The 16,029-nt window shown below is 37.3% G+C and overlaps 1 protein-coding gene across 3 annotated transcripts in view; it reads left to right on the plus strand.

Moving 5' to 3' along the window:
• caprin1b (cell cycle associated protein 1b) overlaps positions 1-16,029 on the plus strand; it is a 165,893-nt gene that overhangs the window by 148,951 nt on the left and 913 nt on the right. For 2 of the 3 annotated variants that reach the window (XM_070899647.1, XM_070899645.1), the window contains one exon: positions 1,657-1,720. In XM_070899647.1, coding sequence (XP_070755748.1) covers positions 1,657-1,720 — 64 coding nt within the window. Of the gene's footprint in view, positions 1-1,656; positions 1,721-2,275; positions 2,353-16,029 lie in introns of those variants that run through there. The other variant, XM_070899646.1, reaches the window with a different exon arrangement.

Genomic DNA, 16,029 nt, shown 5'->3' on the forward strand with positions numbered 1-16,029 from the left:
TAGCAACAAATGCAAGGCTGCTAAACCAGCAATAGGTATATTAATTGCAAGTTAACAAACCCCAGCATTTTTAGCTGTATATAATTGGAGCTGCCTAGGTAACTGCTTAGTTTTTTTTGTTAATTTGTAATTCATTAGACCTGATGCTTTAGCAGTCTTGCATTTGCTGCTATTTAATAGCTTACCTCAGTTTGTCACTTCTCAAGATGTCTACAAGAGAAATGAAATATGCATTTTTTAAATCCAATCTTTCCCCCCAAATGAAATGGTAACCAATGAAATATAACCTATTTTGGATGCTTTCATTGACAAGTAATCTTAGATTAGAACCGGGACCATTAACTAAGAACTCCAATTAACACAATGTAAATCTTTTCCAGCATCCAAGTAGTTATCTTGGGTCACTTTCTTAACATTTATTTTAACAACCTGTGCATATTTTGGAGCTAATTTCCTTTTAATAGAACCCACCCATTGGCAATGTACTATACCAGAAGCCAGTGTTTAAGCTAATCCGTGTTATTGGGAGGTCGGTCTGTAGCTTAAACACTGGATAGTTTATCCATTTCAATATTTCAGTTGTGAATTGGGTTCTATGATATTTTTTTCTTGGACTGTGGGAAATCAAGGGATATGGAGATCGGGTGGAAAAATAAAGTTGAGGTTGAAGATCAGTCATGATCTTGAAGAGCGGTGCGGGCTCGAGGAACTGTGTGGCCTATTTCTCCTAATTCTTATGTCTTCCATTCTTGTTAGAACAGGATGTTTTTTTAAAAAGAAAAATTTCCATGAGAAAAAATAAAAATTCTGATATTTCTAGGGTTGTGGAGGTGGGGTGGGGGGGGGCAGATTATGCAAACTGGTTGATGAAAAAACGTTCAAAGAAGTAAACATCTTGTAAAAACGTACATTTTTTTCCCTAGATTTAGTAAGTGGGAAATTTGGGTATCAGTTTCCTGGAATAACCCCATTGATACTTTTTTTAAATGTTTTCCTGGCATGTTCCAGACAGTTACCACAGTATTGCATGGCTAAAGTAACTAGCTTCTCAGACTTGTTTAAAAAAAAATATTCCAGACTACGTTGAGCAATATACTCTAAATTAAGTTTAGCTTTGTTAATTTGAAGTTTTTAAAGTCCATGTTCTCATCTCACCTAATCCTGCCTTGAAGGAGCATGAGCAGCATGTTCTGACTATAGTGAAACCGGTAGCAATTCTCATGAGTAAAACATTGTTAGTCCAAAGTGAATTGCTGTAGATATGCAAGTTATAGCCTCTGGGACATAGCAATCCAGCTTCTGAATTCGGAGCAACTTGACCCTGCTCGTATTTCTTAAATGGTTTGTCTCCTACATTAATTTGGAGGCTTGAAAGGGTTTTTGGTGGATAAATCCTAAATCAAAACATGAAGACGAGCAATTTTGGATGTATGCGAGAGTGAATTTCAACTTTATATGTAGTCCTGAGTCACCCTGTAATGCACCTACGCAACTCACACAGATAAAACACTTGGGCACTTCTGCTTTAATACACATGGCCTGTAAGTGAAGCTGCATTATTGACCACTTGCCTGTATCAGTCATACATTTTTGAACAAACCCATTGTATTTGTGTTTGATTTGATAAACTTCTTAAAACTATGGATTGTTTTGTAGGACGGATACCAACAAAACTTCAAGCGTGGCTCTGGACCTGGTGGACCTCGGGGCACTCCTCGAGGTAATGCTCAAGTGATGCGCTCCTAATGAAGGACTGGAGAAAGTGAAATGTTGGGCAGTGCTTAATTTTGTCTTTCACAGCCGCAGTGCTGCTTCATTCTAGAGGGAGTTGACGAAGTAAAATTTTATTCTTAAAAGTAGGCCACACAAACTCTCTTCAAATGTCCCACCCAGAACTTTTTTGTTGAAGCTTTAATCTTTGTTTTCACTCTGTCAGCTTCGAACAAAAATAACCCTGCTTTATAAATAACCACGTTCAATTCTTGAGCAGAAACTGTTTCTGGTAGTTTGCATCTACATAGAGCGCGAGAGAAAGAGAGAGAGAGAGACGCCTGTGTTAAGAGAGCAAATGGTATGTCAGTTTTGTTCCTGAAAACTTGAAAATTCCTTAATTTATTTTTTTGTAAAAAAAAAAAGAAAAAATTTCTTACTACCATCTTTATGCTGCCGCCACTTGTCCCTTTCTGGGAGTATTTTGATAAAAGTTCATTTGCGGATGTTTGATTCACTGGTTTTTAAACTGAGGCTGTATTTCTTTTTCTTCTCTGCCTTTTAGAGCTCCCGAGAAGTCTGAGTTTGTAAATTGATGTTGCTGCATCAGAGAAAGTTTCAATAAAGATGTGTTGCACACTTGCAGCTTGTTGCTGATTTCTTTTTGTCAGTTTGTTCTTGTGGAGTCTGCCTTTTCCTCTCTCATTTCCATTCGCTCACTCTAGCTTTATGGGGAAAATTAGCTGCATTTCGAGCAGTAAGGCACAGTTTGTTTTTGCAAGTTTCAAAATGGTAAAAGTATAATTGCTGGAAGATCACTTTCTTTAGCTAATTAACACTGCATGTTAAACTTTTTTTACTGATTCGGTTAGCTGCGGATTTGTTGTGAATAGAAGCTTCTGTGGAATTCTCTGTTTCTAGATGGACACTTAATTTTTATGCAGCATTTGGAGAAAGGACTGAACATTGGTAACATGATATTTTAGTGATGAACCTTTCAAGCAATAAGGTCTGTAGTTCAAAACTGAGTGTCAGTAATAAGGATGCAACTCCGCATCAGTATTTGTGCAGTTTTTATATAAAGTGTATTCGCCACTAGTTGTTTTTGGAGGCACAGTCAATTTTTGTTACTAGTCTGGTATTCACTAAAGCTGCAAGTATTTTGGATCTCCTGGTGGGACAGTAATCTAAATAGACATATTCCCTGGATGAGTATAATATTTCTATAAACAGCTGTACTAAATACAGGAAGTGATATCTTTGCTTGTTAATGGGGTATCAATTTGAAATCTAGTGTAACTGAAAGCTGCTAATCTCTGTGTAATATATGAAACCCAACCACCTGTCACCTGAAATGTGATGTACATCCTAGTAAATTTATTGGCTTGGTTTACTTTGGTTATGCTCGGAGAAAATGGTCCTGTCTCTGATCCTAGCATGACTGTCGCAGACTTTAATTGGGTGCGATTCAGCTGGGGTATGCCAAATATTTTTTCCTAATTATTTAAACAAAAAAGGACAAAAAATATACTTTTTTCCCCCAAAATGCTGGTTTAGAAGAACTTGATTGGTGACTGCATGCATTGCACCTCTCTTGAAGGCAACTGGTCACAAAATGACTGTTCTGATTTGATGCTTCATTTATTATTGTGCAGTCATAATGTTCTCCTTTGTTAGAGAATGACCAATTAAAATTGTCCTAATCCTGTGTTAATTGAAAAGTACATGGCAGTTCAACCTGAATCTTGGTTGTGTGTTTTAATTTTAATAGGACTTCTATTGGTCTTGTTTAAAAACATCTCTAAATGTGTTTATGATGTTTGGCTTTGGTTAGTGAACTGCTTTTTGTGGTACAAGTACACATTGGTGCTTTGAGGTTGTAATTGCATACACTGCAGGATGTAAATATATTTTGTACATACCTGCTTATACTGGTTCAGTATATTCACTAGCTATAGAAACAAGTGTAGAAAGGTTTGGATATAGGATACAGTTCTGAAAATTCAAAGATTAGATTTTTTTCTTGAAAGAGCATATGAATTCTTAGTAATCACTTTCTGGAAATGCAGCTAATTTTCTTAAAGATCTGATATTGCATTTTGCATTTGTGTGCTAGCATTTGGAATTTATTGCTGCTTATTCTGTCCTGGTGGCTTTAACTGGAAATTATGGTGTAAAGGGATTCACAAATACAGTTGTATATTCTTGACTGTCCTATTGTACTCTACTTGTACAACATTGACCAACTGGGCTTATCTACCAATGTTCCCTTGAAGTGAAATTTTGGTTAACTTAAGACAGTGGTAATTTTTCGCTTGGCGGGTTACTACGCTGCTCATCTAAATCTCTTCATTTCACTCTTCAGCAATGGGACCTAGCAACGTTTAAATTTGAACATGGGAATTCATTTTATTTTGTGGAATGGGGGATAAAGTACACAAAATCTACTTGTGGTAAGTGGGAGTAGAATTGCTGCAAATGAGGTTATTCAGCTACCACTATCACAAGTTTACGAACTTGGATGAGCTGAAACCCACCTATATAGGTTGATCCTTTCTGAAATAATTTCTTATGATTAATAACATTTGTGGGATCCACATTCAAATTTACGCTAAACTGAAATGGCTGCCCGCTTCCCAACTTGCTATTGGCTTAACTGTAACTTGGGCAATTTCAATGGAACTTGCCTTCCATGTTGTGCCTCTTGTCTTTGCTTTTTAAAAAACTTATTAATGTGAATGTGCTAACTCACAATCTGCAAGTTGTCACTGAATGGAGTCTTACTTGCCCCCTTTTAATAGAGGAATCTCTTATTTCAAGAAGAGCAATGTATAATATAACTCCAACTGAAACTAGTTTACAGCAGCGTCAGAAGTCGGCTGTTAACTCTGTCTCTTCCTCCCACCTCCTATCCTCCATGTTTTATATTGGGCTGTTTCACTGACTTGTAAATGCCTCTGAATACTTAAACTTATGCTTAATGTAGTATCAGTACAAATAGGATTTTAGAAATGCACATTTATAAAGTCATTTGATGAAATTATTGATTTCGCAGAGCAATATAGAACAGACAGAAGTGCAATTCACAAGCACTCAATGTTATGTCAGTTTGTAATATATCTGTGTCTCATGAATGCTAAATTGCCAACCTTGCCCATCTCTCACTTGGTTTAAAGGATGCAAGGACTTGCGAGTTAACTTGGGGCGTGCTTTTTGGAGGAAACCACATCAAACCAAGCCTGCATTTTTGCAGTGTGAATCTACTTTGGGAATAAGCCTTAACTCTTGTCTTAACACTTTAAAACTATGAATGTGGCCCAGAGCTCTCTTGTGAATATAATGGGTCTTGAGGCCACTTATGGAAACATGCCAGTTAGCTGTACATCTGATGCAGGGTGTTGCTTTGCTATCTGCAGGATTAATTAAATAATGCAGTAATTTCCAAATGGAACATGACTGGAATGTTTAATACCATGTGTATTTGAGTAACTGAAATGCATTTGAAATGTGTCCAAAATTCCAATGATACTTATCCTTTTTATTCTGACTGAGTAACTGTTCACACTTGTGTCTAGAATTTCCAGGTGACGTCTGGGGGATTTTTTGTCTATTTTCCACGTACTTGAAACGGCGATAAAGCACTTCAAAACATCCCATTCAATCATTTACTGTGCAATGGCTTGAGCAAGTGATCCTGGAATGTGAACAAACTTAAGATCCTTAAGCCAAGTTATCTGCAGCTGCTATGATGACGATTTATTGATATTTCATGTATGGATTGCATTTTTGGTACAGCTTTCAATGTAATACATTGTGGATTGTGCAACTCGTTAGTAGTATATTTTCAGACTATTTTGTGTAATGCATTAGATATCTCGTATTATCTTTCAGCTCTTGTATGGATTTATGAGCCAGTATTAAACCGATACTCTAAGCAGAACAGCAGCATTGAACTGCAGTAGACATTGTACCTTCTTTAAATGCTGCTGTGCCAGAAAGAATGCAGTACAATGATAAGTCAGTCTCTCTGCCTGTGAGCACGTTTGCACTCGAGGCAGTCTTTTGAGCAGTTGTGATGTTGGGAACCCCTGAACTAAAACTCGGTGGGTGAATTTTTGTGTGCTGGTACATAGATTGTATATAACTCATACAATCTTGAAGTTGATTGGTTCAGACATAAACTATATTTACAAGAGGTTTGAATTGGGCAATGAAAAAGTGATGTGTATCTTTGTAGTGTTTTTTTTCTAGGGTTGACTGTTGTAGGGATAGATATTGAATAACTGGATTTGTAGAGCACTTATATGGTTTGGATGTCTGGCCAAAATTGGTCACGTTGGGGCATATCAGTAATTATGTAACTATCAGTTCCTGATGTGAAAGTAATGTGTTTTAGCACCACATACTAGATGTTCCTAAATGGGTCTAATTTTATTTTTCTTTAGAACGATTAGCTAGGATATGAAATCCTCTAATATTCAATGCTGCATAGATGGGATTCTGCATCCGCTTTGGGTTCTCATCAGGAAAGAACTATAATTAAAAAGAAATCCATAGTATTGTCACAGGGACAAAAAGGTATGGTCTGACGAAGTCAACACTTTCAGACTAAATTGTCCGAACTACAGCCTTTTAATATGGACTTTTTATTCGATGTAAATTTCCAAAGTTATTTTGGTAACTTAAACATTCAGTTAAGAAAATATTTTCCCATGACTAGCCATAGTAAAAACATTGAATCGTCATTGATAACTTGTTCATTTTGAGGACTGCAGTAGAATTTTGTTTGCACAATTTGGCTTCTGTGAAGATCATGTACTCCGATGAATTTTAGATAGGGTTCTGATTGAACTCTTTTCTAAAGTATTACAAAATTTTGAAAATCATTTAGAAAGATTTTTTGTCTTTTGCTTTCAGAAGATTTTAATGCCTGTGTTGTGCTGTATTTATTCCTCTACATATCTTCCACGTGCATAAGTTAGGTCATCAACGAAGGTGAAGTCATCTGAAATGGTGATTTAAGATATTTTCCATTTATATCCTTCACTGTGTAAATACTGTGACCTCAGAGCAATCCTTTCTCCTTTCATTGGAACGATGTTTCGGCAAGTTAACGGACGTGAGTTATTCTTTCTCAACTGATTGTTCTTTATGTAGGCACAGCTTTATTCTCAACAGCATTCAGATCTTTCGAGTTGAACAAAATTTATAATTGCAGCAATAGAGCTTTTTTTACATTGCTCAAATTAAAAATTTATGTCTTCAATATGTCAGCACAAGACCGGATTCGTTTGATCATAAAATCTCAAATAGAAATTAATTCATATAATCGGGAATTTTCTAAACATGATTAAACCAGTATTATCCAGTCTTTTTAGTTTTTGTTTTGGGTACCAATGGCAGGTGAAGAGAGAAGTCTATTCCACGTGGAATCCTAGCAGCTGCTAAATACCTCTTGATCAGGGCACATCTGGTGCTGTGGTCAGTGTATGTGGACATTTGTGCTGTTGTTAGAAATGCAAGGTAGATGGGCCATTGGGTGATGCCACTGCTCCAACCACTATTTGGTTTAAATGCAGCTGCCAGCTAGTTGATGTCTAGGATTTTTGATCAACTGCATTTAAAAAAAAAAAGTGATCCCAGCTAAAAGATGTTTCAGATATCTTAGCTGCTTGGTTTTAAACTTATGGCCTTGATACCAAGATTTTAATTTGGGGCGGTTCAGCTTGTATTCTCCACCCTGATGCATTTTCTGAGAGCACTGTATCTGGGTCTTCGGATTTCAGCTGACAAACTTTCCTTGTGTTTGTGGCTACCAAACTCTTCCTGAGGATTTTAGTTATTTTAACCAACAGTCTCCCGAATACTGCTCATTTATAACTCCAGTATGCTCAAGTTGCAGATCAACAGATGTTGTATTATTTTGGTTGGGAATGTTTCTCTTTTAAAAAGTGAGAAGCAATGAATTGGTTGCAAACTGGCTTTGTGCTGCCACTTCAGTTTCCAGAATCAGATCTTCAGTCAGGTTATGTCTTCGTGCAGACACCATCAAAAAATCAGTCGAATTCAATCATGCTTTTTCTGGGTACACCGCAGATCTTCTGTGCAACTTCTAGGAGTGCAAAATCTGGCAGTAACCTTTTTAAATGGGGACAAACAGATGCTTTAGATTTTGAGTAGATGGGGTTCTTCAATTTTAGACCTTATGACCATGTTGAGTTAAATGAGTTAAGGATGTTGAGCTAGAATTCTTTCAACTCCATAATGGTTTGGAAAGCATGTTTGAAGCTACAGGACCTGAGTACAATATTGATTAACCTCATGAGCTTGACTCACTATAAAACAAAGGGTCAGATCAGTTATAGTGGCATTGATCTTAAGAGGTAGAAGGCTCTAAGTGAAGAACTTTTGCATTTAGTAGTAAATAATCTGTGAACATCTAGGAAATCTTTACATTAAAAGCATTCAATGCAGAATGTAAGAAACTCTTGATGGCATTGACATTTATACTTGTGATATTCTGATTTTGCTTCATCTGCTCGAGAATACCAAGTTCTTTTCACTCAATTCTGTAAAAGCATTTTTAATTGTATGTTTCATGAAGGTTGCATGGAGGATCAGACTCAATTAGTCAGTTCTCAACACTAGAGTGGTATTTGTCTCATTTTTCATTAAATTTGTGTCTTCAAATTTTCAATTTCAATGTAGTTACAGTCTTATCTTGTCTGAAGCTGAGTAAATGAACATTAAGCTCTTAGTGGACCCACTACATTTTTCAAATGCAGATGAAACTACTTTTGGACTCTTGGCATTGTGTGCTTCCCATCATTTAGATTTCACTTAACTTTTTTGGTCATTGGTTGAAAGATCCACACGGTTCTCAGCAGTTAGTTGACTCTCTCGGTGACAGAATCATGCATGGGCAGGCCATCTCTAAGCGACATTAGTAAATGGTCTGTAATAACACACCATCAGGACAAGAAAACTACTGCAAATGCTGGAATTTGAAATAAAAACAGAAAATGCTGGAAATAATCAGTAGGTCAGGCAGCATCTGTGGAGAGAGAAACAAGCGTTAACATTTCAGAACTGGAAAAGTTAGCGATGTAACAGGTTTTTAAACAAGTGTAGGGAAGGGGGGAGGAAAGAACAAAAGGGAAGGTCTGTGATGAGGTGGAAGGCAGATGCGATTAAGAGACAAACCGGATGATGGTGCAAGGCAAAAGGAGATGGTAATGGGACAAATTAAGAAACAAAAGATGAGGCTAGATAGGATGTAAATGGAGATGGCAAAATCAACAACAGCTGCTGGGGAAAGAGGAAAGAAAAAAATGGGGGCAGAGGTTACGGTTTGAAATTGTTGAACTCTATGTTGACTCCAGAAGGCTGTGAAGTGCCTAAACGAAAGATGAAGTGCTGTTTCAGTAAGGCATTATCCCATTTTATCATTTTCATCCTTGTTTTCAAATTCCTCCATGGCCTCGCTCCTCCCTGTCTCTGTAACCTCCTCCAGCTCCACCTCCCCCAATATATCTTCGCTCCTGTAATTCTGGCCCTTAAGCATCCCTAATTATAATCACTCAATCATTGGTGGATGTGTCTTCTATTGCCTAGGCTCTAAGCTCTGAAATTCCCCACCTAAACCCCTCAGCCTCTCTACCTCTCCTCCTTTAAGACGTTCCTTAAAACCTACCTCTCTGACCAAGCTTTTTGACACCTGCCCCAATTTCTCTGTGGTTCGGTGTCAAATTCCTTGTCTTATAATACTACTGCGAAGCACCTTGGGATGTTTCATTATATTAAAGGCGCTATATAAAAAATCTGTTCTACCTGAGCCAAGGTCACCAATAGTGTGTATCATTTAAACTCCGGTATCTAATGCAGACATGTGGAGTAATACCATGTTTAAATATAAATTGAACCTAAATATAAGTTCATCTTCCAAATGGATCTTCTTTGCATATTGGTGTATTTCTTTTCCTCTGATGATTTTATCCCCACCTCTTATCTTCAAGATGTTCAGGCTTTCCTGGGATACAGTTCCAGAAATATTGATCGCGTTTTGGTACCTTTGTTATACAGTGTGCATGATCAAGACTATTTGACAATGAAGCAGTTGCAGCCAATTCTGTGCTCTCCATTCTCAACAAATACCCATTTCCTGTAGGGTTTTCTGGATAATGGTCAAAAGTTTTTTTTAAAAAGCTTCATTTTTCCTACTACCCTAGTCATGCAAGGACTAATTGTAGTACTACCACTGCCTGACTGCAGTCGACTAATATAAAAGACTGAGAATCAAATCTTGAACCCTCCTGATTTATGTGGATTAATTGCTCACTGAGCCATTGGGAGAACTTCCAAATTGGTCTCCAACGAAGGATTTAAAATCTGATCATGTCCAGTCCTGGGTTTTCCTTTTGGTTTTGCTGTCACCAATGTGAGGCATATGGATCTTTTTCTCAACAATTATTTGCTGTAAATATCAGCATGCGAGCTTCAGTATGGTATTTTCACCAGGGGATGTGGAAGATTGTGGCTATCGTAAGTAAAATGGGTGCTGACTCTGATATTTTTGTATTTCTGATGCTTGTGAAGGATAAACACAATGAGGAAGACCCAATAGGTAAATGACTTTGTAATATCTGTATGCTGCAATATAAATGTTATATTTCAATCTGTCAACTTTGTATTTTTTCTTGTAATGTTTTTTTTTAAAGTTAATGTAAAATATTCCTACTTGTAAGCCTGGCCATAAATTTATTTATTATCCAGTTAACCTCACTTATCAAAATAGTGTATCTTTGTGGGCATGATGTGTCCTTTATATCTTGTACAAGATCTATGGCAGCTTCTTAAGTTAACTTTTTTTTATACAAATCCATAAATTTAGCCATTAGTCAAGTAGCAGTTGCTGTCACTAATACTGCAATTATGAAGCAATTTCAGCTCCACATTTTACTTTGCATATTTGTTGTAAAATGTTGCCAGTTTATGCAAAAAGTAACAAAAATAGCTGCACTTTCTGGAAATCTGAAACTAAAACAGAAAATGTTCGGGTCATATACAATGTTCCCCTTAAGTTTTGCCATGCAGCCCCTTTATAAAAAAAAATTAACATTGAAAAAGCCAGTTCCGGCCTGTGCGCAATTGGCCAGTGGCTGCGTAGCCGCACAGCTTTTTGGGAACCATGGTCATGTACCAACTGTGGAGTGAACAGGCAAGTTCATGTTTTGGGTGTAGACCTTCAGTCAGTTCTGAAATGTTAACTTATCTTTCTTAGTTGCACTTGGGATGTGAGCAAAACTGGTAAGGCAGCATTTGTTGGGCTGAATGGCCTGTTTCTGTGTTGTAATTTCTATGTCCATCCCGAGTGACCCTGAAGGCACAAAGAATCAACCATGGAGTGTGGGAGTGGAGTTGCATGTAGGTCAGACCAGGTAGGGGTGACGGGTTTCTTTCCCTGAAGAACATTAGTGAGCCAGTTGGGTTTTTATGACTTTATGTCAGCTTTCATAGTCATTATTTTCTGATGCAACCCTAAAAATGACCAGATTTATTGACCTCGATTTCAGAATTTATTACGGTGGGATTTGAATTTTGAATCTCCAGATTGCTAGTCCGCTATGCTTGCCATACCTGCTACCTTCAGATGCTGACTGTCTAGTGTTCCAGCATTTTCAGTTTTACTGCATATTCTCGATTTGATTTACTTAATAATGACAGTGATGTGGTATACAACACTGAATTCTAGTCAGGGTAACTGTATTAAGAATCAGTAGGACTGAAAAGAACAACAGTCCTGTTGGTACATTTTGTGTACAGGTTGCTCCAGAGTGTGTTAATTTCTAGCAGTTACAGATTCTTGCCCCTGATTTGTGCTACTGCACAAAGCTATGTGTGAAGTTGTCCAAGGTAGAATGTTGGAGGTTTTCCTTATACTTTGACTTCTCAGCCAGAACAAGTGACCATTTTCTCCATGCCACTGGCACTTGTCTATACTTAATTTTCTCCTGCTTTTGACATCAGTTGCCCCAGGATCTGTTTCTCTGGGAAGCAATTTCTTCAAAACTGAAATGTTCTAACATTTTCTAAACTAAAATGGTACAAACCAAATCGCCTCAGAAAAAGGAGCTGAACCCTTTGGTAGCACAGAACACAACACTTTGTCTTCTGACAGCTTGTGGAGAAACAGAAAAGCTCAGAGGGTCTTCATTAGAGGCATAATGCACAATCACCTTTGGGTTAGGGTGTAATCACCCCCTGCCCCCACTCTAAAACTGCCTGCTGACTGACTAAGCTCAAAGTTCACTATTTGGATGAGTACCAAAGTGTTTCTAGCATGTGAAACCAAACCCCAGTGTGATTCAAAACTTTCAGGAGAGCAGAACTGAGGGGGATGGGGTGAAATATTACCCTCTTTGTACAGTTTTTGTGCACATTATAGTCAAGTTTATTGGAAAGTGTGAATCTTGTTTTCCTACAAGGGCATGATTAATGCCCTGATAAGACATGTAGATTATTGAATGATACAGAATAAGGCCATGTTAAAGTTCACTTCAGTCTTTGTTGCATGTCGCTCATAATTTTGTATTTTATTGCTGCATAAAGTAAATCTCACCAGCAGAAGGATGTGCCTGTAGCAGGATTGGAAATTAGCATAAATGATTTTATTTTGCTTTTAAAAACTCCGTATTATGAGAAGACCTGTTTATACTTTCCTGCTCTCAAAATTCCTCCAAGTTTTGCAAAAGTTCATGCACCATGAGGTATTAATGACCTGCCTGATGGGTATGATTTGATTTGAAATCTACAGGTCTTCATTGGCTGTTTATACAGACCTGATGTGAATCATCTGCTTGCTGAAACATGTTGGAGCAGCCGAGGTGGGAGTTGTTCCTCGGAAATCTAAAGGGTGTAAATACTTTGGCCATTTGCACTTGGATTGATAAATGCATATCCAACAGCATATCACTGCATGGGAATTTATTTTGCCCAGTTTGTCTGAGCACTACTGTGCTCTGTTTGTGACCCTGGAATACTCGATGTTGCCGTGCCTTATTGGAACTGATGGTGCCTCTTGTTTGATTTTGGATGTGCTTTTTTATGTACACAAGTCTATGTTGCACTATTTGTTTTGCATGCACATACAATGAAACTTCTAGCTCCCTTTACTCCTAATCCATGGAAAAATAAAGGCCCATTTTATTCAAATTAAATGTTATTTGTAACTGGGAGGAAAAGTTTCCAAATTGATTAATTTTAGGAACATTAAATGATTGGGAATGCCTCAATATAGGTATTATCTTTTATATCTTTTATTATAAAGTGGCTTTGTATCTGAGATGAAAATTTGGTTGATGAATAAAATATTTTTAAGTTTCAAATTGTTCTAGCCTCAAGACAGCCAAAATGAAACATAATACTTATTAACACTGGCACACTGCCTATTCAAACTCAAGCTACTTTTGTGACATAAATAATTAACAGCTACATGGAATAATCTTACACTGCATCACTGCCTCAAAAATAATTTTTGATTTTTGAGATTACAGGTATTACGTTAGCAATGCGTTTGACAGATTGTTTCAAGTTACAAGTTTTCAGTTTCTACATATCTCTCTGTTACTTGAAACTTTTTTTTAATACTTTAGTGTTCCAATATAGAACAAGTGCCCCTTCTGGCACACAAACATGTACTGATGTATCAAAAAACCTTGGCAATACATGCTCCATAAAGAAGCCTGACAGTCAGAACTATTTACTGCCCTGTGGGAATAGTGATTTGTTTGCAGCAAATACTCCAAGGAAACAGAGAGTCACGTCTGACACATTCACCCTTGTTCCAGATATCTCCAGTTGCACCACTGTGCTTGCTACCATCTGTGTAAAAAAAAAAAATGCATGCACTTGTACATGCTCCTGTGTCTTGAAGTATAAGGATTGAAGCAATTAATACGTGTATTAAATGTGCCCTTTTATGCCATAGGCACATATTTGTGCAGGGAACCAAGGCAGCTCTTAGCCATCTGTTATCACTTCCTTGTATGCTATGCAGCCAGATTGTTCCAGGTCTTTGAGTATCAACTCCTTTATGCACTACTTCTCCTTGGCTATTTTAGTCATTTGGGCAGCCTCTTTCTTACCATCCATTATGTGTGACCAAAAGAAATGAGCTGCTTTTATTTGGAGAGTAGGGTATCACTAAAGGCAGACTTTGTCCTTTTCCCCGATGGCCTAATTTCATATGCTGCTTTCAGCTTCTGTGCCCAGGCTGGCAACCAGCTCACTTTCTTTCGGTGGGTCTAGCAGGCTAAGTTTCTGGAACGGAGTAGGCACTGCAGCTGCAATGTAGATGCAGAGTTTTGTTTGTAGAGAGATGTTTTTTATGATATTTAACTTGTTTCATTGCTTATCGTACAGCTATTTCGTACCCTTTCTGCTGATGAATTGATTTTGCATTCATAACTGCGAATCTGGTTACTGTACAAGTTGCTGTTCATATAAATTTTGTTTTGTACAAACTATATATACATCAATACAATAAACAACACCGCCATAGAGCAACTTGTACAGTAAACAGTCACTTAAGAATGCAAAAATTTAATGTCACCATTTTTTTAATGTAGAGCTTTTGCATTCCTTAGCAACTTGTACAGTAAAAAATGTTTTTAAACAAAACAGCATCATAGGCAGTCCGTCGAAACGAGGATGACTTGCTTCCATGCTAAAAAAGGATGAGTTCACAGGTGTTTCAATGAAGGACCTAATATTCCAGATCCCGAACTACATCCTGAAGGGTGGAAGATGCCTGTGTGGATTTTTTTTTAACGTGATGGCCGTTGCACATCAGCAAACAGCAGCACTGTGCTGAACTGAATTTGTTTCCAGAGAACTATTTCTCAAAATTGAGCTAGATCTAGAACTAACCATACCATTGCCTAATATTGTATATAAATTTGTTTAGTCCATTTTTCTATGTGCTGGAGCTTGGCTAATTTGTAGCTTGAGCCAAGCTGAATAAAGACTACAATCCTGATCCTTTTTCAGACTAGCCTCAGATGTTTGGCCTGAATGCAGCATTATAGACTAGAATGAGGATAATGTGCCCCGGACAACTATCTCATTCATTTTACTTAGTTTATTTTTGCCCGTTCTCTGCTCCAGTTTTTCATAACTCCTCTTCACTTTAGTTGAGTTGTAGCTGTTTGACAACATGCTGATTGTACCTTTATATTCTAGGATTCTCGTATAAACAATTAATTGTTCTAGAAATGTAAACTTTTTAATAAGACTTCCATTATCTTTTTAAAAAGGCAAATTATCAATTCATTTTTTTTTTAAACCCTCAAAGAAACCCTGATTAAATATTTTTTTTAAATTAAGCATTGAGTGTTGATGGCATAAATGAGGGAATTTGGAGGGAGCAATTGCTGAACTGCACAGTGGAGAGAGAGAGCTGGGTTATTGCAATAGGGTAGTGAAAGGGATGCGAAAATTGCTTTCGCATCTCTGGCCCATTGAAGGGAAAATCAGCTATGGTTCCGGTTTCTGAACATCACTAGTGACCCCCTTACTGGTTGTGCGGACATTGATTGGGATCTTAATTCAAATGTGTACGTGGTTGATTCAGCTGAAACTTGGATTCGAATGTAGAGCTCTGGTGCTGGAGCTAATCAGGTTGCGACAAGTTGAAGATTGTTTTAACAAACAGAACTTAACTGAAACATTTCAACTTTTCCATATACTATTGCTAATGGAATAGGAAAATGCAGTTGTAGCACTGAGTGTGATGTCTCAATTCTGATTTTGTCTTCTGTGCATCTAGTGTCATTAGCAGGTTTTCTTTGATCACTTCTATATTTTTAGTAGCTTATAGTTCTTTGAGAATTTTATTTTGTTACAATTGTATAGGTACTTTTTAATAAAGTGTGTATTTGTAACTCCACTATCAGAAGACATAGTAATGAGGAAAGGCTAGAATAAAACTCGCCTTGAAAGATGTATGAGAAGGTATACTAATTCAGTAACTTGTGCATTTGAGGCAATGATGCAGTATATTTGTAACTCTTAGTGTTGACTCTATTGCCAGCATAAACTTCTGTTTAGGCTTGCAGAGACTGCACTCCTGATTGCCTCAACTATAAGACCTTGCATTCAGAACATTTGTGAATAAAATACACAAGGTGTGTTCAATATTCAAAGATAATTTTAGCTTAGCCTCAGTGTTTCAGCTGGTTAGTAAAAGGATCACCGGAGCCATTTCAAAACAAACCAGTACAACAGATTTCCAGTGAGCAACGTTCAAGTGAAAAAGCTTGG

This window comes from Pristiophorus japonicus, chromosome 14 (genome assembly GCF_044704955.1).
Source record: "Pristiophorus japonicus isolate sPriJap1 chromosome 14, sPriJap1.hap1, whole genome shotgun sequence".
NCBI classification, from domain to species: Eukaryota; Metazoa; Chordata; class Chondrichthyes; family Pristiophoridae; genus Pristiophorus; species Pristiophorus japonicus.